At 39.7% G+C, this 27,961-nt stretch overlaps 1 protein-coding gene across 1 annotated transcript in view; it reads right to left on the bottom strand.

Moving 5' to 3' along the window:
- LOC126284468 (uncharacterized) overlaps positions 1-27,961 on the bottom strand; it is a 103,116-nt gene that overhangs the window by 51,841 nt on the left and 23,314 nt on the right. The window contains exon 2 of the mRNA XM_049983419.1: positions 26,109-26,374. Coding sequence (XP_049839376.1) covers positions 26,109-26,374 — 266 coding nt within the window. The remainder of the gene's footprint in view (positions 1-26,108; positions 26,375-27,961) is intronic.

The raw sequence follows: 27,961 nt of genomic DNA, 5'->3' as shown, positions 1-27,961 counted from the left end.
CGATTTTTCCAGCTCCCTATTTTTAATGTGACGTTGATGTTCTGTACAGCGATCGGAAATGGTCCGGACTGACTGACCAATGTAACTACTTCCATATTCACAAGGAATTTTGTAAATACCAGGAATCCTGAGACTGAGGCAGTCCTTCACAGGACGCAACATCCCCTTGATTTCTCTTGGAGGTTGAAAGATCGGTCTTAAACCTCGTCTACGAAGGATCCTGCCTATTTTACTGGAAATAGAACCGAAGAAAGGAAGAAACATGCTAGGTTGTTCATCATGCGAACAATCATTATTTTCACGTTTCTTTCTCTTGCAGACAAGAACCAAGAGGGAACGAGAAGACTGGAGCGCGGCTCCCCCCGTCGAATGTTCGAGTCCTCCCTTGGGCATAGGTGTTTGTGTTGTCCTTAGCGGGAGTTAGTTTAAGTTAGATTAAGTAGTGTGTAAGGTTAGGGACTGATAATCTCAGCAGTTTGGTCCCATAAGACCTTACCACCTATAAGACTGGAAGACCAAGAATGGAATGCTTGGATTAAAAAGAGTGTAAGACAGGGATGTAGTCCTTTGCTTCCTCAATATGTAGATTGATCAATAGAAGCATTGATGGAAATAAAAGAAAGGTTCAAGAGTGGGATTAAAATTCAAGGTGAAAAGTCATCAATGATAAGATTTACTGATGACATTTTTGTCTTCTGTGAAACTGAAGAAGAATCACAGGACATGTTGAATGGAATAAACAGTCGAATAAGTACAGAATACATGTTGAGAGTAATTCAAAGAAAACAAAAATAATGAGAAGTAGCAAAAATGAGAACAAAGGGAAACTTAAATTTAGAATTGGAGATCATAAAGTAGACAAAGTTAAGGAATTGCGCTACCTAGGAAGCAAAATAACCAATGATGAATGGAGCAAGGAGGACCTAAAAAGCAAACTAGCACTGGCAAAAAGGAGATTCCTGGCCAAGAGAAGTTTACTTGTATGAAACATAAGCCTTAATTTGAGGAAGAAATTTCTGCAACTGTAAGGTTGCAGTACAGCACCATGTGCTAGTGAAACATGGGCTGTGGAAAAACCTGAACAGATGTAGTGCTACAGAAGAATGTTCAAAGTTAGTTGGTATGATAAGGTAACTAACACAAACTGCCAAGGAAAGAAACATATGGAAAACACTGACAAGAAGAAGGGACAGGATGATAGGACATCTGTTAAGACTGAGAATAAATTCCATGGTACTACAGGGAGCTGCAGAGGGTAAAAACTTTAGAGCAGGACATAGACCGGAATACATCCAGCAAATAATTGATGGCGTAGGTTATAAATGTTACTCTCAGATGAAAAGGTTGGATCAGGAGAACATCGAAACAATCAGAAGACTGATGACTAAAAAAAGCAAAGTTTTCCTACTATACTGTGTAGGCACAATAAGTAAAATTTCTATTTGCTATCCTTCCAGCTGCTGCAATTTTAATGGCCAACAGTTTAGAAAGGAATTACAATTCTGTAATGAATAAAAAGTCAGTACTTTAGATTCTAGAGCAGGGAAAATGGATTAGAAACCAGTCATATTCCATCCCCATGCACACCACTACATTTGCATTATACTTACATACCAGACAACTGCATGTTTAGTTAGAAGACATACGGGATAGTCTACTTGATGATATGGATTCAAAGTACAATTTGTAGAACTCATTGTAGTGAATGTTATTCCCAGTTTGGAGGTTGATCAACACATTTCATCTTTTTGTTGTGTTGACCTAATAAAACATAAACAATGTAAAATGGTGCAATATGTTTGAAATTCTCAGAAAAATAATTATATGTATATGGTGACTAGTAATTTATGGTTTTCATAATAATGTCTTATGGAGTAATTGTCTGGGCTAACTCACCACTTAGGAGTAAAGTACTGATTGCATGTTCACTCACAGATGTCATGTAGGTAACTTTTCAAGAACCTAGGCATTTCAGCTGTGTTGTTACAATACATGTTTTCACTAATGAAATAAATCATAAATAATTGATCACAATTTACAAAGAGCAGGTCCATACCTACAACAGATTACCTATTATTAAAGCTATCGGTGGCTCAGAAAGGAGTTCAATATTCAACACAGAAGTTTCTTGATCATCTGTTCAATAACATAAAAAATCTGACATGTAGCAAAGCATATTTTAAATCTAACCTAAAAAATCATTTCTCCTGGACACCTTAAAAAAAAAAAGAACCTTGTTTGTACATGAAGTTGCATAGTTGTATGAGTAGGACTAAATCACTAAAAAGAATAATGTGTTCATTAATGTTAACACTAATCATGTATTCATATCCCATAAATTGATTCATTCTACTACAGTTTGACAAAATAATCATTCAAATGATCTATGAAATATGTAACTAACTGTCAACATGTGGTGTAACAGTTTGTGGAGATATGAAGTTGAAGCATCACATAGGCTCAGTTAATGGTAAGACACATGGCTGGGTTCAGATCAGTTGCATGATGCTGGGAGTGAAGTCAGCCTACAAAGGGACTACTTATAAATAATTTGAGTGATCTACCTTAGATGATTGCTCAAGTGTGTGGGACCAATACCAGATATGACAGACAGGTGATATTGAACATATACAAAGAAGGTTGGCATGTCACAGCCTTATTTGACTTGAGGGAGAGTTCATGGAAATCTTGAAAAAACTGAATAAGCAGAACCATGAAGGTGAATGCAAATTATCCTGTGAAAGCCTACTTATGAAATTAGATGAACCAGCTTTAAGTGAAGAACCTAGAAATACTTTTCAGCCCTCTACATAACACTCTCATAGGGGCTACAAAGACCAAATTAAACTATACAGCACAGACAGAGGAATTTAAAAATTCATTCTTCCTGCACTTTCAATGGGAAGAAAACCAACATGGTACAATGCAATTCCCCTCTACCATGCACTTCACAGTGGTTTGTAGAGTATATACAAATGCAGGGACAGGCACATACAGGGATCAAGGAATATCAATAATAATGAAAGACCCTCTTCAAGCCCAACATTATGACAGATACGAATATCAGGAAGGATTTCTCCATCTATAACCTCATTGTGCAAACCACTGTGAAGTGCATGGCACAGGTTACTTCCCATTACACCAAATATTGGTGTTAGTTCCTCTTACAGTAACATTTGGAGATTGTGAAAAACGACAGCTTAAAAGCCTCTGCTAAGCCTGTAATTAATCTAGTCTTGACTTTGCATCCCTACAGGAGTGATCTGTAGAATGCTGTTGTATAATTGTAGATTCCTCACTTAATATCACAAAGCCCAAGCCTACCACAGTAGTACAAGTTTATATCCCAACTAGCTCCACAGATGACAAAGAGGTTGATGAAATGTATGATAAGATAAAAGAAATTATTTAGATAGTGAAGGGAGATGAAAATTTAATAGTCATGGGTGACTGGAACTCGATAGTAGGAAAAGGAAGAGAAGGAAATGTAGTACGTGAATATGAGTTGGGGGTAAGAAATGAAAGAGGAAGCTGCCTGGTAGAATTTTGCACAGAGCAAAACTTAATCATAGCTAACACTTGGTTCAAGAATCATGAAAGCAGGTTGTATACATGGAAGAAGCCTGGAGATACTGGAAGGTTTCAGACAGATTATATAATGGTAAGACAGAGATTTAGGAACCAGGTTTTAAATTGTAAGACATTTCCGGGGGCAGATGTGGACTCTGACAACAACCTATTGGTTATGAACTGCAGATTAAAACTGAAGAAACTGCAAAAAGGTGGGAATTTAAGGAGATGGGACCTGGATAAGCTGACAGAACCAGAGCTTTTAGAGATTTTCAGGTAAAAAATTAGGGAAAGATTGACAAGAATGGGGGAAAGAAATACTGTAGAAGAAAAATGGGTAGCTTTGAGAGATGAAAGAGTGAAGGCAGCAGAGGATCAAGTAGGTAAAAAGACAAGGGCTAATAGAAATCATTGGGTAACAGAAGAGATATTGAATTTAACTGATGAAAGGGAAAAATACAAAAATTCAGGTAATGAAGCAGGCAAAAAGGAATACAAACATCTCAAAAATGAGATCGAGAGGAAGTGCAAAATGGCTAAGCAGGGATGGCTAGAAGACAAATGTAAGGATGTAGAGAAGCATATATCACTAGGGGTAAGATAGATACCGCCTACGGAAAAATTAAAGAGACCTTTGGAGAAAAGAGAACCACTTGCAGGAATATCAAGAGCTCAGATGGAAGCCCAGTTCTAAGCAAAGAGGTGGAAGGAGTATATAGAGGGTCTATACAAGGGTGATGTACTTGAGGACAATATTATGGAAAATTAAAAGCATGTAGATGAAGACGAAATGGGAGATATGATACTGCGTGAAGAGTTTGACAGAGCACTGAAAGACCAGGGTTGAAACAAGGCCCCCGGAGTAGACAACATTCCATTGGAACTACTGACGGTCTTGGGAAAGCCAGCCCCGACAAAACTCTACCACCTGGTGAGCAAGATTTATGAGGTAGACGAAATACCCTCAGACTACAAGAAGAGTATAATAATTCCAATTCCAAAGAGAACAGGTGTTGACAGATGTGAAAATTACCAAACTATCAGTTTTGTAAGCCACGGCTGCAAAATACTAATAAGAATTCTTTACAGACGAATAGAAAAACTCGTAGAAGCCGACCTCAAGGAAGATCAGTTTGGATTCCATATAAATGTTGGAACACATTAGGCAATACTGACTCTTCGACTTACCTTAGAAAATAGATTAAGAAAAGGCAAACCTACATTTCTAGCATTTGTAGACTTAGAGAAAGCTTTTGAAAATGTTGACTGGAATACTCTCTTTCAATTTCTGAAGGTGGCAGGGGTAAAATACAGGGAGCGAAACGCTATTTACAATTTGTACAGAAACCAGATGGCAGTTATAAGAGTCGAGGGGCATGAAAGGGAAGTAGTGGTTTGGAAGGGAGTGTGACAGGGTTTTAGCCTATCCCTAATGTTATTCAACCTGTATGTTGAGAAAGCAGTAAAGGAAACAAAAGAAAAAATCAGAGTAGGAATTAAAATCCAGGGAGAATAAACAAAAACTTTGAGGTTTGAAATGAGACACTTAAAGTAGTAAATGAGTTTTGCTATTTGGGGAGCAAAATAACTAATGACGGTCAAAGTAGAGAAGAAATAAAATGTAGACTGGCAATGGCAGGGAAAGCGTTTCTGAAGAAGAGAATTTTGTTAACATCAAGTATAGATTTAAGTGTCAGGAAGTCATTTCTGAAAGTATTTGTATGAAAGTATTTGTATGGAGTGTAGCCATGTAGGGAAGTGAAATGTGGACGACGAATAGTTTAGACAAGAAGAGAATAGGAGCTTTCAAAATGTGGTGCTACAGAAGAATACTGAAGATTAGATGGGTAGATCACATAACTAATGAGGAGATGTTGTTGTTGTTGTCTTCAGTCCTGAGACTGGTTTGATGCAGCTCTCCATGCTACTCTATCCTGTGCAAGCTTCTTCATCTTCCAGTACCTACTGCAACCTACATCCTTCTGAATCTGCTTAGTGTATTCATCTCTTGGTCTCCCTCTACGATTTTTACCCTCCACGCTGCCCTGCAATGCTAAATTTGTGACCCCTTGATGCCTCAAAACATGTCCTACCAACCGATCCCTTCTTCTAGTCAAGTTGTGCAACAAACTCTTCTTCTCCCCAATTCTATTCAATACCTCCTCATTAGTTATGTGATCTACCCACCTAATCTTAAGCATTCTTCTGTAGCACCACATTTCAAAAGCTTCTATTCTCTTCTTGTCCAAACTATTTATCATCCATGTTTCACTTCCATACATGGCTACACTCCATACAAATACTTTAAGAAACGACTTCCTGACACTTAAATCTATACTCGATGTTAACAAATTTCTCTTCTTCAGAAACGCTTTCCTTGCCATTGCCAGTCTACATTTTATATCCTCTCTACTTCGACCATCATCAGTTATTTTACTTCCTAAATAGCAAAACTCCTTTACTACTTTAAGTGTCTCATTTCCTAATCTAATTCCCTCAGCATCACTCGATTTAATTTGACTACAGTCCATTATCCTCGTTTTGCTTTTGTTGATGTTCATCTTATATCCTCCTTTCAAGACACTGTCCATTCCGTTCAACTGAAGAGATATTGAATAGAATTGGAGAGAAAAGAAATTTGTGGCACAACTTGACTAGAAGGGATTGGCTGGTAGGACATATTCTGAGGCATCAAGGGATCACCAATTTATTTCTGGAGGGCAGTGTGGAGGGTAAAAATCATAAAGGAAGACCAAGAGATGAATACACTAAACACATTCAGAAGGATGTAAGTTTCAGTAGGTACTAGGAGATGAAGAAGCTTGCACAGGATAGAGTAGCATGGAGAGCTGCAGCAAACCAGTCTCTGGACTGAAGACCACAACAAGTTCTTGAAACTTTGTAACAATGCATTTGTAGGATTGCTGATGTCAATCTTCAAGCATCCACTAGTTTACATTTTTCAGCATTTCTGTTAGTCAGACAAACCTTTAATCATTTGTGCTGCCCTTTTCTGTATATATTCAGTATCGCCTGTTTCTCTTGCTCATTCCCAGGATGTATTGTGCACCACAACATTTTATTTGTTTTATAAGTAAATACAGTAGAAGAAGAATGGGTAGCTCTGAGGGATGTAGTAGTGAAGGCAGCAGAGGATAAAGTAGGTACAAAGACGAGGGCTGCTAGAAATCCTTGGGTAACAGAAGAAATATTGAATTTAATTGATGAAAGGAGAAAATATAAAAATGCAGTAAATGAAGCAGGCAAAAAGGAATACAAACGTCTCAAAAATGAGATCGACAGGAAGTGCAAAATGGCTAAACAGGGATGGCTAGAGGACAAATGTAAGGATGTAGAAGCTTATCTCACTAGGGGTAAGATAGATATTGCCTACAGGAAAATTAAAGAGACGTTTGGAGAGAAGAGAACCACGTGTATGAATATCAAGAGCTCAGATGGCAGCCCAGTTCTAAGCAAAGAAGGGAAGGCAGAAAGGTGGAAGGAGTATATAGAAGGTTTATACAAGAGCGATGTACTTGAGGACAATATTATGGAAATAGAAGAGGATGTAGATGAAGACGAAATGGGAGATACGATACTGCGTGAAGAGTTTGACAGAGCACTGAAAGACCTGAGTCGAAACAAGGCCCCCGGAGTAGACAACATTCCATTAGAACTACTGACGGCCTTGGGAGAGCCAGTAATGACAAAACTCTACCAGCTGGTGAGCAAGATGTATGAGACAGGCGAAATACCCTCAGACTTCAAGAAGAATATAATAATTCCAATCCCAAAGAAAGCAGGTGCTGACAGATGTGAAAATTACCGAACTATCAGTTTAATAAGCCACGGCTGCAAAATACTAACGCGAATTCTTTACAGACGAATGGAAAAACTGATAGATGGAGACCTCGGGGAAGATCAGTTTGGATTCCGTCGAAATGTTGGAACACGTGAGGCAATACTGACCTTACGACTTATCTTAGAAGAAAGATTAAGAAAAGGCAAACCTACGTTTCTAGCATTTGTAGACTTAGAGAAAGCTTTTGACAATGTTGACTGGAATACTCTTTTTCAAATTCTAAAGGTGGCAGGGGTAAAATACAGGGAGCGAAAGGCTATTTATAATTTGTACAGAAACCAGATGGCAGTAATAAGAGTCGAGGGGCATGAAAGGGAAGCAGTGGTTGGGAAAGGAGTGAGACAGGGTTGTAGCCTCTCCCCGATGTTATTCAATCTGTATATTGAGCAAGCAGTAAAGGAAACAAAAGAAAAATTTGGAGTAGGTATTAAAATTCATGGAGACGAAGTAAAAACTTTGAGGTTCGCCGATGACATTGTAATTCTGTCAGAGACGGCAAAGGACTTGGAACAGCAGTTGAACGGAATGGACAGTGTCTTGAAAGAAGGATATAAGATGAACATTAACAAAAGCAAAACGAGGATATTGGAATGTAGTCAAATTAAATCGGGTGATGCTGAGGGAATTAGATTAGGAAATGAGGCACTTAAAGTAGTAAAGGAGTTTTGCTATTTAGGAAGTAAAATAACTGATGATGGTCGAAGTAGAGAGGATATAAAATGTAGACTGGCAATGGCAAGGAAAGCGTTTCTGAGGAAGAGAAATTTGTTAACATCGAATATAGATTTATGTATCAGGAAGTCGTTTCTGAAAGTATTTGTTTGGAGTGTAGCCATGTATGGAAGTGAAACATGGACGATAACTAGTTTGGACAAGAAGAGAATAGAAGCTTTCGAAATGTGGTGCTACAGAAGAATACTGAAGATAAGGTGGATAGATCACGTAACTAATGAGGAGGTATTGAATAGGATTGGGGAGAAGAGAAGTTTGTGGCACAACTTGACTAGAAGAAGGGATCGGTTGGTAGGACATGTTTTGAGGCATCAAGGGATCACAAATTTAGCATTGGAGGGCAGCGTGGAGGGTAAAAATCGTAGAGGGAGACCGAGAGATGAGTACACCAAGCAGATTCAGAAGGATGTAGGTTGCAGTAGGTACTGGGAGATGAAGCAGCTTGCACAGGATAGAGTAGCATGGAGAGCTGCATCAAACCAGTCTCAGGACTGAAGACAACAACAACAACAAGTACAACAAAAGAGTGAATGCAGTCCTGGTAAGGTTATTTTAGTCTAGTAGGTACTTAGATTCTATGGAATAAACCTATGTACACCTACTGTTGCATGGGCAACAGTCATCCAGACTGGATGACTGACTGATATGGCCTTGTAACAGTAACCAAAACGGCCTTGCTGTGCTGGTACTGTGAACAGCTAAAAGCAAGGGGAAACTACAGCCGTAATTTTTCCCAAGGGCATGCAGCTTTACTGTATGGTTAAGTGATGATGGCGTCCTTTTAGGTAAAATATTCCAGAGATGAAATAGTCCCCCATTCGGATCTCCGGGCAGGGACTACTCAGAAGAATGCCATTATCAGGAGAAACAAAACTGGCATTCTACAGATCAGAGAGGGAAAGACAGGTCCCTTGATCAGCAGGTAGGTAAAAAATTTAAAAAGGGAAATAGATAAAGTTAGATATAGTGCCAGTTAGTGAAGTTCGGTGGCAGGAGGAAGAAGACTTCTGGTCAGTGAATACAGTGTTATAAATACAAAATCAGATAGAGGTAATGCAGTAGTAAGTTTAATAACACAGGCCAACGATGGAAAAACTTTTTTGCTGAAAATACCTTATTCTTATGCTTTTTAGCATGGGAAATCCAAATATGATACTTAAAAAACTATATCGCCCACCATTTCTTCACATTTTTACAGTTAAATTTCTAAAATTAAGTGATTTTGTTAAAGAAATTAACAGCTTTTGTATAGTTAAAACAATTTTAAAAGGTGGTGTAATATCTGTAGATGACACTGGTAGCACTGCTGAAAAATATTTGCTGGCAAAAAAAAGGTCGATTCTATTTTTGTGTTAACAGATGGTGTTTTGTTTACTGTCAACCTAACCTCACTTTCCCATTTTATGTACATGTGTTCAGTACAATGTCTAATTGTGGTTGTAAAAACTCTACTGACAGTTTTTGTTATATTTATGGCAAATTTGTGATTAAAAAAACCGAAGAAACACTACAGACTTTGTGAAAAAGGTTTATCTCTCATACTTTGAATCTAAACTTGGTAATCAAGATAAATCTTGGGTGCCACATAAGAATGTTCTGAGTGTGTTGAAAAGCTGAGAAAATGGTCCAAAAAAGAGAAAAAAAGCCTTTAGGTTTGCTGTTCCTATGATATTGAGGGAGCCAAGAAATCATTCCAGTAATTGCTACTTTTCATATTACTGGTCATGTTTCGAAAAACAAGAAGGTAATAAGCTACCCTAACCTTCTGTCCACCATCCGACCAGTAGGGCATGGTGTAGATTTGCCATTTTCTGAACCAACAAATGACTTAAATTCTATTCCAACAGAAGTATTTTCCGATGTACAGTCTGATTTAGATGAACCAGATGACGACGAATTCCATTGTAATACAGAAAGTCTACAGCCCAAATTGTTTACTGATACCGAGCTTAACAATTTGGTTAGGGATCTGGGCTTAAACAAAAGAAAAAGCTGAATTGCTTGGCTCTAGATTAAAAGAAAACAACTATTGGCAGTTGGAACCAGTATATACATGTATAGAAAGAGAGAGCAGCAATTTTCCAAGTTTTTTTAGCGAGAAGATGACTTAGTGCACTGCTCAGACATTCGCAATCTGATGAATGAGTTTGGTATTGAATACACAAAGAAAGACTGGAGGCTGTTTATAGATTCATCCAAAACTAGTTTAAATGGTGTTTTATTACATAATGGTAACATGTATGCATCTATACCTGTTGGACATTCTGTACATATGAAAGAAAGCTATGAAAACCTAGAAATAGTGCTAAATAAAATAGGCTATTCTCCTCATCGTTGGATGATATATGGTGATCAAAAAGTAACATGCATGCTCCTCGGTCAGCAAGGTGGTTTTACCAAATTTCCATGTTTCTTATGTGAATGGGACATTAGGACTAGGGATCAACATCGGTGCGCAAAGAACTGGCCTGTGAGGGAGTCTTTAAAACCTAGTGTGAAGAATATTCTATGCAAAAACCTTATAGATCCAAAAAAAACATACTCCTACCACCTATACATATAAAGTTAGGCCTGGTGAAACAGTTTGTAAAGAGTTTTCCTAAAGATGGACCATGTTTTAAGTATCTCTGTCAACTGTTTCCACACCTTTCAGAAGCTAAACTAGAAGAAGGCATCTTTGTCAGACCTGACGTTAGAAAATTTATATTTGATGTTAACTTTGAATCCAAAATGACTTTAAATGAGAAAGAATCATGGGTATCATCCAAGCAAGTCATTACAAAGTTCTTAGCACAGGATATATGGGAGATGTTAGTGAGGAGCAAGGAGAGCATTTTCACCAGGACATTAAAGTGATTGAGAATCGCTACCAAGACCACTGGAACACCAACATGATGGGGGACTACTGTTGGTCACTTCACTGAGAAGTTCGGCAAATGACTCATCATAGAAAAAGCTACACAAGAAGCTTCAATGAAAAAAAAAAAGAAAATACAAACCAATTCCAGCTGACAAGTGAAACATCTATTAACACATATCATTGTTTTACATAGCTTACTGTAAATACAAACCATGCTTATGTTGAAACAAAGCATTTCATTAATTTCCCTGTTTACTGTATAGCATAGGATTTTTATACTATATGATAAAAAGCATATTGCTCAAAAACTATGATTGATACAAAAAACTAAGGCTAGATTTGGATTCAGCTCATAAAAACCTATAAAGATAAGCTTTCAAAGTAAAAAAAGTTTTCAAAAAAATTTTTCATTTGCCTGTGTAATGAATAAAAAAGTAGGAGTGTGGGTCAGCTACTATGAACAGCACAGTGAATGCATTGTTGTAGCCAAGATTGACACGAAGCCCATGCCTACTACAGTAGTACAAGTTTATGTGCCAACTAGCACTGCAGACAATGAAGAGATTGAAGAAGTGTATGCTGAGATAGAAGAAATTGTTCAGATAGTTAAGGGAGATTACGGAATGAAAGACGAAGCCGCTGAGTAGAATTTTGCACAGAGCATAATTTAATCATAGATAACACTTGGTTTAAGAATCATGAAAGAAGTTTGCATATGTGGAAGAGGCCTGGAGACACTGGAATTTTTCAGATAGATTTATATAATGGTAAGACAGAGATTTCAGAGCCAAGTTTTAGATTGTAAGACATTTCCAGGGGCAGATGTGGATTCTGACCATAATCTGTTGGTTATGAAATGTAAATTAAAACTGAAGGTACTGCAAAAAGGTGATAATTTAAGGAGGTGAGATCTGGATAAACTGAAAGAACCAGAGGTTGTAGAGAGTTTCAGAGAGAGCATTAGGGAATGATTGACAAGAACAGGGGATAGAAATACAGTAGAAGAAGAATGGGTAGCTTTGAGAGATGGAAGAGTGAAGGCAGCAGAGGATCAAGTAGGTAAAAAGATAAGGGCTAGTAGTAGTCCTTGAGTAACAGAAAAGATATTGAATTTAATAGGTGAAAGGAGAAAATATAAAAATGCACTAAATGAAGCAGGCAAAAAGGAATACAAACGTCTCAAAAATGAGATTGACAGAAAGTGCAAAATGGCTAAGCAGGGATGGCTAGAGGATAACTGTAACAATATAGAGGCACATATCACTAGGGGTAAGATAGATACTGCCTACAGGAAAATTAAAGAGACCTTTGCAGAAAAGAGAACCACTTGTATGAATATCAACAGAATATCAACAGCTCTGATGGAAAGCCTGTTCTAAGCAAAAAAGGGAAAGCAGAAAGGTGGAAGGAGTATACAGTGGTTTTATACAAGGGTGATGTACTTGAGGGCAACATTATGGAAATGGAAAAGGACATAGGTGATGATGAAATGAGAGATGTGATCCTGAATGAAGAACTTCACAGAGCACTGGAAGACCTAAGCCAAAACAAGGCCCCTGGAGAAGCCAACATTCCATTAGAACTACTGAGAGCCTTGGGAGACTCAGCCCTGACAAAACTCTACCATCTGGTGAGCAAGATGTATGAGACAGGCAAAATACCCTCAGACTTCAAGAAGACTATAATAATTCCAAACACAGAGACAGCAATTAGAATTATATAATAATACCTTCAGCTGCTGGTGGGCATTGATATATAACAACGGGGACAGGTGAAAATGTGTGCCCCGGTAAGAATGTCTTACGAATGTAGTGTGCGGACATATAAAGTGAGAATGTGGGTCTCACAGTCCCTGCAGTTGCACTATCCTCTGTGCTCTTGGTGGCTCAGATGGATAGAGCGTCTGCCATGTAAGCAGGAGATCCCAGGTTCGAATCCCAGTCGGGGCACACATTTTCACCTGTCCCCGTTGATATATATCAACATCCATCAGCAGCTGAAGGCATTAATATATAATTATAGTTTCATTCTAGACAGCTGCAGGTCATCAATGGTGTCTGTTCTTTTGGACATGTCTGAAAGAACAGTCTCCATATCCATATAAGTACAAAGAAAGCAGGTGTTGACAAGTGTGAAAATTACCAAACTATCAGTTTAATAAGAAATCTTTTGACAATGTTCACTGGAATTCTGAAGGTGGCAGGGGTTAACATACAGAGAGCAAAAATGCTATTTACAATTTGTACAGAAACCAGATGGCAGTTATAAGAGTTGTGGAGCATGAAAGGGAAGCAGTGGTTGGGAAGGGAGTGAGGGGTTGTAGCCTATCCCTGATGTTATCTAGTCTATAGATTGAGCAATCAGTAAAGGAGACAAAAGAAAAATTTGGAGTAGGAATTAAAAATCCATTGAGAAGAAATAAAAATTTTGAGGTTTGCTGATGGCATTGTAATTCTGTCAGTAAAGGACCTTGAAGAGCTATTGAATGGAATGGACAGTGTCTTGAAAGGAGGATATAAGATGAACATCAACAAATGCAAAACGAGGATAATGGAATGTTGTCTAATTAAATCAGATGATGCTGAGGGAATTAGATTAGGAAACGAGGCACTTAAAGTAGTATATGATTTTTGCTATTTGGGGGAGAAAAGGAACTGATTATGGTCAAAGTAAGGAGGATATAAAATGTAGACTGGCAATGGCAAGAAAGGTGTTTCTGAAGAAGAAAAATTTGTTAACATCGAGTATAGATTTAAGTGTCAGGAAGTCTTTTCTCAAAGTAGGCCTATTCATGTGCAGTGTAGTCATGTAAGGATGTGAAATGTGGATGATAAATAGTTTAGACAAGAAGAGAACTGAAGTTTTTGAAATGTGGTGCTACAGAAGAATGCTGAAGATTAGATATGTAGATCAAATAACTAATGAGGAGGTTCTGAACAGGACTGGAAGAGGAATTTGTGGCACAACTTGTCTAGAAGAAGGGATCAATTGGTAGGGCTTGTTCTGAGGCATCAAGGGATGACTAATTTAATACTGGAGGGCAGTGTGGAGGGTAAAAATTGTAGAGGGAGACCAAGAGATGAATACACTAAGCAGATTCAGAAGGATGTAGGGTGCAGTAGTTACTTGGAAATGAAGAAGGAAGCACAGGATAGAGTAGCATGGAGAGCTGCATCAACCCAGTCTCTAGATTGAATACCACAACAACAACAATGACAACACCTACTCATTTGTATGTATGTAATGTGCTTACTGAGTCATACAGCTTGTGTGGACTATTTGATTTTTAGCAGCTATTACACATATAGTTGTAGTGGAGTACTATTTAGAGCTACTGTCTTTTACAGTTTCAATACTATGATAGAATCATGCATATATATAATTTAAATTGGTTTACTGTAATTCAGTTAACAAATAATGAGATAATATATTTGCAGTATTTTTGTAGAAGTGTGAGGATGGCAGACTGTATGAACGAAACTGGTACCAATTATATAATACTAATACACACAGCTTTTGGAATAAATGTTGCTGCACATAAACAAAATAGCTGCTGTCACATTATCCTTTAGAAAATGAATCTATGGAGACAGTTCAGCAATGTTTTCCCAGTATTCTATCAATTAACCATAATCTGCAACCTGTTTCACTTACAACTGTGACCATGTGATCATTCCATTTCATATCCCCACAAATTGTTACATACAGGTTGACAGAATGAAACTTTTACTCTGTAGCAGAGAGTACTCTGTTTTGAAAGTTCACAAAAGATTAAAACTGTGTAATGGAGCAGGGTTTGCACCTGGAACTATGCCATTTGTAGGCAAAGATTTTTATGATTGACACTTCTATCCTCTGTAAAAGTGAGGAAGACTTACATGATGTGGTGAATTGACTGAAGTTTGGAAAAGAGAAGAGACACACTATGAGGATGGGTTGTATGCTTGAGTGGATACCTCAGTTGGAAAGAGCAATACCTGTGGAGGGCAAGGTTTACATTTCGAGTCCCAGTTCGGCAATCAACTTTACTCTGTTAGGAAGTTTCTGTTACATTCAGTCTGTATATAACTTGATACAGACCCGGCACTGTGACCTAGTTCAGATTTAACATTTCCAGCTGTTTCTCAACATTGCTGACAGTAGCTTACTTATTTTTGCAGTGGTGCAAAAATTAAAGTGAGGTAGTACCCCTTGTAAAGGAAAATTTAAAACAGAGTCCAGCACATTTCCTTTTGCTTTGCTATGCTCAGTTTCAGTTCCTGTATCATCCATGAGTTTTTGGACTCTAACTTTGGTACCACTAACATCCTTTACATATGACCAGAACTTCTTTGGGTCCTCTGACTAAACCATGCTTAAGGCAAAGATGCAGTCTTTCTCCTCTACTGTTAAACCTGTTAACAAAGAATCAATGATGGAAATCAAAGAAAACTTCAGATGTAGTCTTAAAATTCAGGGTGAAAGGACATTGATTATAAAATTTTAGGAAAAGGATAGATTGCTACTCACCATCGTGGTAACCCACTGAGTTGCAGAAAGGTACAACCAAAAGACAGTTACACATTATAGCTTTTGACCAAAGCTTTCTTCAGCAAAGAAAACACATACATTTTCATGCAAGCATGCATGCCTCAGGCACACACCACTGTTAGCACTGGCACCTCTGTTTTCAGTCCGGCCGGAGCTGCTGTTGGTAGTGGTCATGTGTGCACGAGGTGTGCTTGCTTGTGTGAAAGTATGTGTTAGCTTTGCTGAAAAAGGCTTTGGCCAAAAGCTATAATATGTTCCAGTCTTTTTGTTGTGCCTTTCTGCAATTCAATGGGTCAGCTTTATCGAGAGTAGCAATCCATTCTTTTACTAATATTGTTGATATTCCAACTTGTAGTTTCCGCTGTTAGATTTACTGATGAGAGTGCCATCCTCCGTGAAAGTGAGGCAGAATTACTGTACCTGTTGTTGGAATGAACAGTTTGCTGGACATAGATTACAGACTGAATTGAGAACCACTGAAAGAAAAAAGCATTGAGGAATGATAGAAATAAGGTCAATGACAAATTTAACATTAAAATTGGAGACCAGGTAGAAGAGGAAATGAAAGAATTCTCCTACCTAGTAGCATATGAAACAAAGTGAGTATAAGAAACAGGCAAAGAAAGCATTCCTCAATAAATAAATCTTGTGGTATCAAACATAGACCAATATTGCAGAGAGAAATTTGTGAGTCTATACACCTGGAGCATATCATTGTATGTACATTAATGATGTGCTGGGGGAAGACTAGAAAAGAAATGATGCTTTTAAGATGTGTTGTTATGGAAGGATGCTCAAAAAAGACTCAAAACATAATCATAATTATTAAAATAAATAAATTTTTAATATTAGACATTTTGAAATTAGACTAAAAAGTATACAATAATTTCTCCTCACACCATACAGATTCCTAAATTGACACTGATAGTTCTGAAAATTTGTGCTTGCGAATTTTTAATAGCTATGACAATTTTTATAACATCTATTATGAAAAATGTTGGGTGAATGCAATACATAACTGATGCATGAATAGTTCACTTCCTAACTATTATCTATTGCATGTGCCCCATGCTTTTTGTTATAAATCTTAAAAGTATTGTCATGTTGCTGTTGTGTTCTTCCGTTCAAAGACTGGTTTGATGCAGCTCTCCATGCTGCTCCATCCCGTTCAAGTCTCTTCATCCTCGAATAACTGCTGCAACCTACGTCCTTCGGAATCCATTTACTGTATTCATCTCTCTGTCTCCCTCTACAATCTTTATCCCCACACTTCCCTCCAGTACTAAATTGATGATCCCTTATTGTCTAAGAATATGTCCTATCAATTGATCCCTTCTTCTGGTCAGGTTGTGCCACAAATTTCTTTTCTCCAGTATGCCGTCATTAGTTATGTTATCTACCCATCTAATCTGCAGCATTCTTCTGTTGTGCCACATTTCATATTTTCTATTCTCTTATGGGAAATCCAGAATGGAATGTAACAATAGTATGAAAAAGATAATTGCTACTCACTATATAGTGGAGACCCTGAGTTGCAGATGCGCACAGCAAAAGACAGTTAGAAAATGATCTTTGGGCCAACAAGGCCTTTGATGGAGATAGAACATACACACTCACACTCATGCAAATGCATCTCACACACACATGACTGCAGTCTCTGGCTGCCAAGGCCACACTCATTTCTATTCTCTTGTTATCTAAACTGTTTATCATTGTTCTTCCACTTCCATACATGGCTGCACTTCATACAAATACTTTCAGAAAAGACTCCATGAGACTTAAATCTTCTTCAGTAATGCTTTTCTTGCCATTGTTAGTCTACATTTTATACCCTCTCTTCTTTGGCCACTATCAGTTATTTTAATGTCCAAGTAGTAAAGCCTATCTACCACTCTAAGTGTCTCATTTCCTAATTTAATTCCCTCAGAATTTAATTCAACTACATTCCATTATCCTTGTTTTCATTTTGTTGATGTTAATCTGATATCCTCCTTTCAAGACAGTGTCTATTCTATTCAACTGCTCTTCCAAGTCCTTTGCTGTCTGACAATTACCATGTCATCAGAAAACCTCAAACTGTTTATATCTTCTCCATGGACTCTAACTCTTACTTCAAATTTTTCTTTTGTTTCCTTTACTGCTTGCTCAATATATAGATTGAATAACATCAGGGATAGGTTGCAACTCTGCCTCATTCCTTTCTCAACCACTGCTTCTCTTTCATGCCTCTCACCTCTTAGAACTGCCATATGGTTTATGTACAAATTGTAGATAGCTTTTCACTACCTGTATTTTATCCCTGCTACCTTCAGAATTTCAGAGAGTACTCCTGTTCACATTGTCAAAAGGTTTCTCTAAATCTACTGGTACAGTCAGTATTACCTTGGATGTTCCTACATTTCTCCAGGATCAAAACTGATCTTCCCTGAGGCTGGCTTCTTCCCGTTTTCCCATTTTTCTGTAAGAAATTTGGGTTAGTATTTTGCAACCATGACATATTAAACTGATAGTCTGGTAATATTCACATTTACTTGTTAAAAATTTGTAAGCACCAATTTTCAGGATTACCAGTGAGACGTTAGGAATCTTTACAGGACTACAAGAAATATTATGACACTTTTTTGTCCAATTCAAAGATTGTTATATTAAAAATATATTGATATTCAAATAACAATTTTCTACTGTTTAGGCTCGTGTGTGTGTGTGTGTGTAATTTCTCAATGGTTTTTAAACATTCTGATGAGATTATATTTTTTATTTAAATAATTATTTATATATACTAGCTTTGTACCCATGGTTTCACACATTCACCTTCACCCTCCCTCTCTCTCTGCTCAGCTGTGCCCATCCACTCACATACCACCTGTAACGCATTCTGATACTACCCGCACAACATGCTGATCCTTCAGGGCAGCCGAGATGTCAGGTGTTACCTAACTTTTTTATCTCCAACCACAAACAGACTGGCATAAAAGTGAGTTAATATTGTAATGTCACCCAGTTCTGAGCTATCTTTAAAATTTGAATTCTCAAGCTCATGAGGAAGTTAGCTTAAAATCAACTGCAGAGTCTGTACTAAACATACAGATAGACAAGAGAGTGATCTTATAAAAACATGTTAAAAAGTGAGGAAGTTGTCCACAAAATTGTCAAAAAATGGAATAGGTGAAAAAAATCACTTAGAAGAAGGGTTAGAAATATGTTAAGACATTGAGCGTAGAGGGCAAAATTTTTAGTGGAAGACAGACATTGAAATGTATATAACAAATAATTGAGGATATTATGAAAAGCATAGTTGCTCTCAGCATACAGCAGAGATGCTACATCGCAGGTAGGCACAACAAAAAGACAGACACAAAATGAGTTTTTGGCCAACAAAACCTTTGTTGAAAAACACCACACACACACACACACACACATATATACACTCCTGGAAATTGAAATAAGAACACCGTGAATTCATTGTCCCACGAAGGGAAAACTTTATTGACACATTCCTGGGGTCAGATACATCACATGATCACACTGACAGAACCACAGGCACATAGACACAGGTAACAGAGCATGCACAATGTCGGCACTAGTACAGTGTATATCCACCTTTCGCAGCAATGCAGGCTGCTATTCTCCCATGGAGACGATCGTAGAGATACTGGATGTAGTCCTGTGGAACGGCTTGCCATGCCATTTCCACCTGGCGCCTCAGTTGGACCAGCATTCGTGCTGGACGTGCAGACCGCGTGAGACGATGATTCATCCAGTCCCAAACATGCTCAATGGAGGAAAGATGCGGAGATCTTGCTGGCCAGGGTAGTTGATTTACACCTTCTAGAGCACGTTGGGTGGCACGGGATACATGCGGACGCGCATTGTCCTGTTGGAACAGCCAGTTCCCTTGCCAGTCTAGGAATGGTAGAACGATGGGTTCGATGACGGTTTGGATGTACCGTGCACTATTCAGTGTCCCCTCGACGATCACCAGAGGTGTACGGCCAGTGTAGGAGATCGCTCCCCACACCATGATGCCGGGTGTTGGCCCTGTGTGCCTCGGTCGTATGCAGTCCTGATTGTGGCGGTCACCTGCACGGCGCCAAACACGCATACGACCATCATTGGTACCAAGGCAGAAGCGACTCTCATCGCTGAAGACGACACGTCTCCATTCGTCCCTCCATTCACACCTGTCGCGACACCACTGGAGGCGGGCTGCACGATGTTGGGGCGTGAGCGGAAGACGGCCTAACGGTGTGCGGGACCGTAGCCCAGCTTCATGGAAACGGTTGCGAATGGTCCTCGCCGATACCCCAGGAGCAACAGTGTCCCTAATTTGCTGGGAAGTGGCAGTGCGGTCCCCTAGGGCACTGCGTAGGATCCTACGGTCTTGGCATGCATCCGTGCGTCACTGCGGTCCGGTCCCAGGTCGACGGGCAATTGCACCTTCCGCCGACCACTGGCGACAACATCGAGGTATTGTGGAGACCTCACGCCCCACGTGTTGAGCAATTCGGCGGTACGTCCACCCGGCCTCCTGCATGCCCACTATACGCCCTCGCTCAAAGTCTGTCAACTGCACATACGGTTCACGTCCACGCTGTCGCGGCATGCTACCAGTGTTAAAGACTGCGATGGAGCTCCGTATGCCACGGCAAACTGGCTGACACTGACGGCGGCGGTGCACAAATGCTGCGCAGCTAGCGCCATTTGACGGCCAACACCGCGGTTCCTGGTGTGTCCGCTGTGCCGTGTACAGCCCTCTCGCAGTGTCCGGAGCAAGTATGGTGGGTCTGACACACCAGTGTCAATGTGTTCTTTTTTTCCATTTACAGGAGTGTATATATATATATATATAATAGAAAGAAACTACCACATGGGAAAAATATATTAAACACAAAGATTCCAAGACTTACCAAGCGGGAAAGCGCCGGTAGACAGGCACAATAAAATAACACACAAACACACACAAAATTTCGAGCTTTCGCAACCGGCGGCTGCTTCGTCAGGAAAGAGGGAAGGAAAAGGAAAGATGAAAGGATGTGGGTTTTAAGGGAGAGGGTAAGGAGTCATTCCAATCCCGGGAGCGGAAAGACTTACCTTAGAGGGAAAAAAGGATAGGTATATACTCGCGCACGCGCACACACACACACACACACACACACACACACACACACACACACACACACACACACACACACACACATATATCCACCCATACATACACAGACACAAGCAGACATATTTAAAGGCAAAGAGTATGGGCAGAGATGTAAGTCGAGGTGGAAGTGTGGAGGCAAAGATGATGTTGAATGACAGGTGAGGTATGAGTGGCGGCAACTTGAAATTAGCGGAGATTGAGGCCTGGTGGATAATGAGAAGAGAGGATATATTGAAGGGCAAGTTCCCATCTCCGGAGTTCGGATAGGTTGGTGTTGGTGGGAAGTATCCAGATAACTCTGATGGTGTAACACTGTGCCAAGATGTGCTGGCCGTGCACCAAGGCATGTTTAGCCACAGGGTGATTCTCATTACCAACAAACACTGTCTGCCTGTGTCCCTTCATGCGAATGGACAGTTTGTTGCTGGTCATTCCCACATAGAAAGCGTCACAGTGTAGGCAGGTCAGTTGGTAAATCACGTGGGTGCTTTCACACGTGGCTCTGCCTTTGATCGTGTACACCTTCTGGGTTACAGGACTGGAGTAGGTGCTGGTGGGAGGGTGCATGGGACAGGTTTTACACTGGGGGTGGTTTCAAGGGTAGCAGCCAGAGGGTAGGAAAGGTGGTTTGTGGATTTCATAGGGATGAACTTGACGTTGACCTCCATCTGTCCAATGGCCAGCTAAACACATCCGTCCACATCAAACCCACCAACAAGCAACAGTACCTCCATTATGACAGCTGCCACCCATTCCATATCGAACAGTCCCTTCCCTACAGCCTAGGCCTTCGTGGCAAACGAAACTGCTCCAGTCCTGAATCCCTGGACCATTACACCAATCTGTCCCATGCACCCTCCCACCACCACCTACTCCAGTCCTGCAACACGGAAGGTGTACACGATCAAAGGCAGAGCCACGTGTGAAAGCACCCACGTGATTTACCAACTGACCTGCCTACACTGTGACGCTTTCTATGTGGGAATGACCAGCAACAAACTGTCCATTCGCATGAAGGGACACAGGCAGACAGTGTTTGTTGGTAATGAGAATCACCCTGTGGCTAAACATGCCTTGGTGCACGGCCAGCACATCTTGGCACAGTGTTACACCGTCCGGGTTATCTGAATACTTCCCACCAACACCAACCTATCCGAACTCCGGATTGGGAACTTGCCCTTCAATATATCCTCTCTTCTCGTTATCCACCAGGCCTCAATCTCCGCTAATGTCTAGTTGCCGCCACTCATACCTCACCTGGCATTCATCATCATCTTTGCCTCCACACTTCCGCCTCGACTTACATCTCTGCCCATACTCTTTGCCTGTAAATATGTCTGCTTGTGTCTGTGTATGGATGGATGTGTGTGTGTGTGTGTGTGTGTGTGTGTGTGTGTGTGTGTGTGTGTGTGTGTGGGCGCGTGCGCGCGAGAGTATATACCGATCCTTTTTCCCCCCTAAGGTAAGTCTTTCCGCTCCCGGGATTGGAATGACTCCTTACCCTCTCCCTTAAAACCCACATCCTTTCATCTTTCCTTTTCCTTCCCTCTTTCCTGACGAAGCAGTCGCCGGTTGACAAAACTCAAAATTTTGTGTGTTTTATTCATTGTGCCTATCTACCGGCTCTTTCCCACTTGGTAAGTCTTGGAATCTTTGTTTTTAATATATTTTTCCCATGTGGTAGTTTCTTTCTATTTTATATATAACACTGTTACATTAATAATTCATAATACTGTTACATTCCATCCTGGATTTTTTATTGTTTGAAATAATAATAATTGAGGGTGTTGGGTGTAAGTACTACTCTAAGGTGAAAAGACTGGCACTGGGGAGAAAAAAATGTGGCAGCAAATTGGTCAGTAAACTAATGACTCAAAAAAGGATGTAGCAACATTTTATGACCACAAGTTTGGCATCCAGAATTTTGGATGATGATGACCAATGTCAGTTTATGATTAGACTTTTGTTCAGGATAGCACACCCCAGTGATGGTTGTGTGGACTCAATGAGGTTGAAATCACAGTGCTGTTTGATGGCTACTTGATTACTTTTCAGTGGCTAGATACAAGGCCTGAAATATCCCTTGATAGTGTCCCTTTTGTTATCAACTGGTTTGCAGTCATGTGACCTGGGGTGCCACATAATCACCCTAATGTCTGCAGAGAGCTTCTTAGACCATTCTGGTACAATTTGGGTCTGATAGGAGGGTGTATTGTCTGGCTGAAGGCACAGATCACATACAAGTTGTTGACAGCAAAGAAATGGATGCACATTATTGGACAGTAATTTCCTATATTGTTTGCTGGTGACAAATAGTGGAAAATATATAAGTGGCCATATGAAATCCCACATAAACTTCCTCCTTGAGAATACCATCAGCAGTTGCCTGAAAGGTGTCATGTTGGCAAGTGGGATGCATTGTCTTATGTGGTTTTCAGTGTACTCTTATCCAGCAATTGATCTGTGTCAGTCTGTACTGTGTCTTATGAGCTCAGGTGATATTTTTAATGCCTCAAGCATCTGATAATAGCGTTTGTGTTCCAAAGCTTATATCTGTGATACATGAAACAGCAGTTTTCCCCGAATTGAGGTACTCATGGTATACAAGGGCTGTTCAAAAAGTAAGGTGACTTTTCAAATTGTGCAGGCAACATACATTTGATTATCGATCTTTTTTTGTTATGTTGGTACATATGTCACGAACATATGTTCACAGTTTCAAGTGTACAGCACACTTTTTTTGTTTTTGGCAGATAGAAAGGTTAGGCATGTTTTAATGTGGTCGGTGATTTTTGATTATTATAAAAAAATGGAGCAAAGAATTTGCATCAAATTTTGTGTGAAAAATGAAATCAAGAGCTCTAAAACACTTGAAATGTTGACAGTGGCATACAATGAGTCTGCTCTAAGTAAAAAAAAGCTTACAAGTGGTACAAGCTTTTCCAAGATGGCCAAGAAGATGCCAATGATGAACCTTGCTCTGGACACCACAGCACATCAACAACAGATCATAACTTTGAAGCTGTGAAGAAAATTGTTTCGGAAAATCATCAAATTACCATAAGAGAAGTTGCTGAGAATGTTGGCTTATTGGTCAACCTATGTAATGCAATTTTTTCTGATGTTTTGGGCATGAGATGTGTGTCAGTGAAGTTTGTTCCAAAACTTCTCAATTTTGATCAGAAGAATCGACACATGAGCATCACTCCGGAGCTCTTGAATGATGTCAATGATGATCCTGATTTGCTCAAAAGGGTCATAACTGGTGACAAAACATGGGTTTATGGTTATGATGTCGAAACCAAAGCCTGATCATCCCAATGGAAGCATCCCAGAGAGCCGAGACTGAAAAAAGCACGCCAAGTTTGATCAAATATCAAAGTTTTGTTTACTGTTTTTTTCAATTACCCTGATGTAGTGCATCATGAATCTTTGTCTCAAGGTCGTATGGCCAATAAAGAATATTGCCTTAATGTTATGCACCATTTGCAAGAAGCAATACACAAAAAATGTCTGGAATTGTAGAAAAACAATCCATGGCTTTTGCATCATGGCAATGCACCTGCTCATTCATTGTTGCTTGTGAGGGATTTTTTGGCCAAAAACAACATGACAATGATGCATCAACCAACATATTCACTGGATTTGGCACTGCAACTTTTTGCTGTTTCCAAAACTGAAGAGACCTATGAGCGGATGAAGATTTTCAACCATTGAGGAAATAAAAACTACATTGCTGGAAGTACTCAAGGTTGTACCAAAAGTGCTTATGAGAAGTGCTTCAAGGTTTGGAAGAAGAGTTGGCACAAGTGTATTGTATCTGAGGGGGATTACATTGAAGGAGACAACATGAATACTGATGAATAAATAAATATTTTGTGATAAAAATATAAAGTCACCTTACTTTCTGAACACACGTCGTATCCTTGACATGGTGATAAGTGAAATGCTCTGTCCCTGTATGACCCCAGAGATGGAGTGTCTCAATGTGTCAGCCACTAATATTGTAGCCACAAATATATATGTGTCTGACAAAATTCCATTCACAATGCTGACAGGCTCTCTCTCTCTCTCTCTCTCTCTCTCTCTCTCTCTCTCTCTCTCTTTCTCTCTTTCCACAAAAATGTCTTCTTCTTCATCAATACATAGCCACCTCTAATTCAGTTCCTAACAATTGTACATCCTTTGGTGGATACACAGACTCTCTAAGTCACCAGTGTGAAACTGCGAGTGTTCAGCTCTACAGAGATGACTTCCTTTATTCTTGCACATGTCCCCATACTGTTACCAAAGGTGATGATTTTTTCATACAAGGTGAAAATGCTTGACTGCACAGATTCATCACGAATACAAATGTTTCCAATAGCAAAAAAATGAACTCACTGAGTGGCTCATCTCTTGTCCTGAATCCTGCAGAGCATGTATTGGGAGGCACACTCCTCTCACAGCCTTTCTCCCAAGAACATGGTTGCACTGACAACTGTTTGCAGGAAGAATGGCATTCGCTTCTTAGGGAGTTCACAGAAATCATAATTAATAACATGTCACATCACTCTACAATGTTGTATTGCTATGTTGGTCTGTGAAATGTCTGACAATCGAAAGTTCAGGGTGAAATAACAGTATATAACTGATCTTGTCAATTTTTTTTAAACAGCAAAACACCAGGTCAACCTGAAGTTTGCAATGAATGGATAAAATTAAACTCCACCTAAAGTTTATAATTGGAGATTTAGCTGAAAATGCCAAACAGAAAGACTTTGAACAACAGACATCTTATTATGAACTGTCAAAGCCACTTATATTTCAAAATCTGCCTACCTGATTTTGATTATGTAACCATCTCACAACATTACATTCTAAAGAGTCTGTGATTTCTTTTTTGTCTCTTGACTGATAGCTGTCACTACCCATTCTCCACCATCTGCCTGTAATTAATTTTAAGAGCCTGGTTTTTATAATGAAGTTGACGGCCTTGCCACAGTGGTACCACCAGTTCCCATTCAATCACCAAAGTTAAGCACTGTTGGAATGGGCTAGCTCTCAGATGGGTGACCATTTGGTCTGCTGAGCACTGTTGGCAAGTGAGATGCATTGAGCCCTCTTGAGGGAAACCCAGGAGCTACTTTATTGAGAAGCAGCAGCTCCAGTCTTGTAAACTGACATACAGCCAGGAGTGCGGTGTGCTGATGGCGTGCCCTTCCAAATCTGAATTCAGAGCACCTGTGGGCTGAGAATGACATGGTGGCTGATTGGTACTGTTGGGCCTTCATGGCCTGTTTGGGCAGAGTTTAGTTTTTAGTTCTTATAATTTATCTGCAAATGTCTTCCAGATTACTGTGTATCAAATCTGTAACAAGAATTGTGGTGTTATGACAACAATCATGATAGAACAAACATACCTGCCTCAGTATTACCCGCAGATACCCAGGTGTCAGCCCTGAGGGCACATCAGTGGGTGGGTACTCAAGTCGGTGTTTAACAGGTGGTATTTCTCCATCTGCCATTGCACGGAAATAAGCAGTTGACCATTTGAGCAGATCATATGGCTGTGTGCGGATAGCTGCCTTGCAGTACTGACGCAGAATATAAGGAAAGGTTGGTGGGATGTGAATCTGTTCAGAGCAGTACATCTGCTCAACCAGATCCCTTGGTGGAGGTATGTCCCCTGCAAGTGAGAATGTTAGAATAAGTTACCAGTGTAATTACAGATCCACTGTCACAAAAGACACATCACAAGCAATGTTGAATAACTCAGTCTAAAACAAAAATTCAAACATTACAACTGATACTATGCTATAAATATTTTAAAAGGTAACACATCTTCTCTATTCAATTCAATGCTTCTTGTACAGGTTTCCATTTTGAATAAATCTCAATGTTCATTACAATGACACACATACATATAAATACAGATATATATTAAAAACAAAGATTCCAAGACTTACCAAGCGGGAAAGCGCCGGCAGACAGGCACATGAACAAAACACACAAACACACACACAGAATTACTAGCTTTCGCAACTGATGGTTGCTTCTTCAGGAAGGAGAGGGAAAGACGAAAGGATGTGGGTTTTAAGGGAGAGGGTAAGGAGTCATTCCAATCCCGGGAGCGGAAAGACTTCCCTTAGGGGAAAAAAAGGACAGGTGTACACTCGCGCACACACACATATCCATCTGCACATACACAGACACACAGCAGACATCTGTATGTGCAGATGGATATGTGTGTGTGCGCGAGTGTACACCTGTCCTTTTTTTCCCCTAAGGGAAGTCTTTCCGCTCCCGGGATTGGAATGACTCCTTACCCTCTCCCTTAAAACCCACATCCTTTCGTCTTTCCCTCTCCTTCCTGAAGAAGCAACCATCGGTTGCGAAAGCTAGTAATTCTGTGTGTGTGTTTGTGTGTTTTGCTCATGTGCCTGTCTGCCGGCGCTTTCCCGCTTGGTAAGTCTTGGAATCTTTGTTTTTAATATATTTTTCTGATGTGGAAGTTTCTTTCTATTTTATTTAAATACAGATATATTTTAATTCTGCTTGTAACAGCAAACAAGTTCACAGTTATAAGTGGAAGTACAATGATGTAACAAAAATCATGGGTGAGTGATATGAACATATACTGATAGCAGTAGTATTGCATACACAGGGTATAGAAGGGCAGTGCATTGATGGAGCTGTCATTTGTATTCAAGTGATATATGTGGAAAGGTTCCCGACAAGATTATGACCGCACAATGAGAATTAACAGACTTGGAACATGTAATGGTAGTTGGCACTAGATGCATGGGACATTTTATTTTGGAAATCATTAGGGAATTAAATATACTGAGATCCACAGAGGCAAGAGTGTGCTGTGAATACCAAATTTCAGGCATTACTTCTCACCAAGGACAATGCCGTGACCAACAGCTTTTACCTAATGACCAAGAGCAGCAGTGTTTGCGTAGGGCTGTTAACACTACCAGACAAGCAACACTGCAAAAATAACCACAGAAATCAAGGTGGGATGTATGATGAACGTTTGTTTGGACAATGCAATGAAATTTGGCCTCATGGGCCATGGCAGAAGATGACCATGAAAGTGCCTTTGCTAACAGCACAATATTGCCTATAGTGCCTCTCCTAGGTTCACAACCATATTTATTGGACCCTAAATGACTGGAAAACTGTGGCCTAGTCAGGTGAGTCTCAATTTCAATTTGTAAGAGCTGATGGTAGGGTTTGAGTGTGATGCAGACCCCACGAAGTCATGGAC

The sequence above is a fragment of the Schistocerca gregaria genome, chromosome 8 (genome assembly GCF_023897955.1).
Source record: "Schistocerca gregaria isolate iqSchGreg1 chromosome 8, iqSchGreg1.2, whole genome shotgun sequence".
NCBI lineage: Eukaryota > Metazoa > Arthropoda > Insecta > Orthoptera > Acrididae > Schistocerca > Schistocerca gregaria.
Note: the sequence above shows the minus strand (reverse complement) of the source record. Positions and strands in the feature narration are given on the sequence as shown.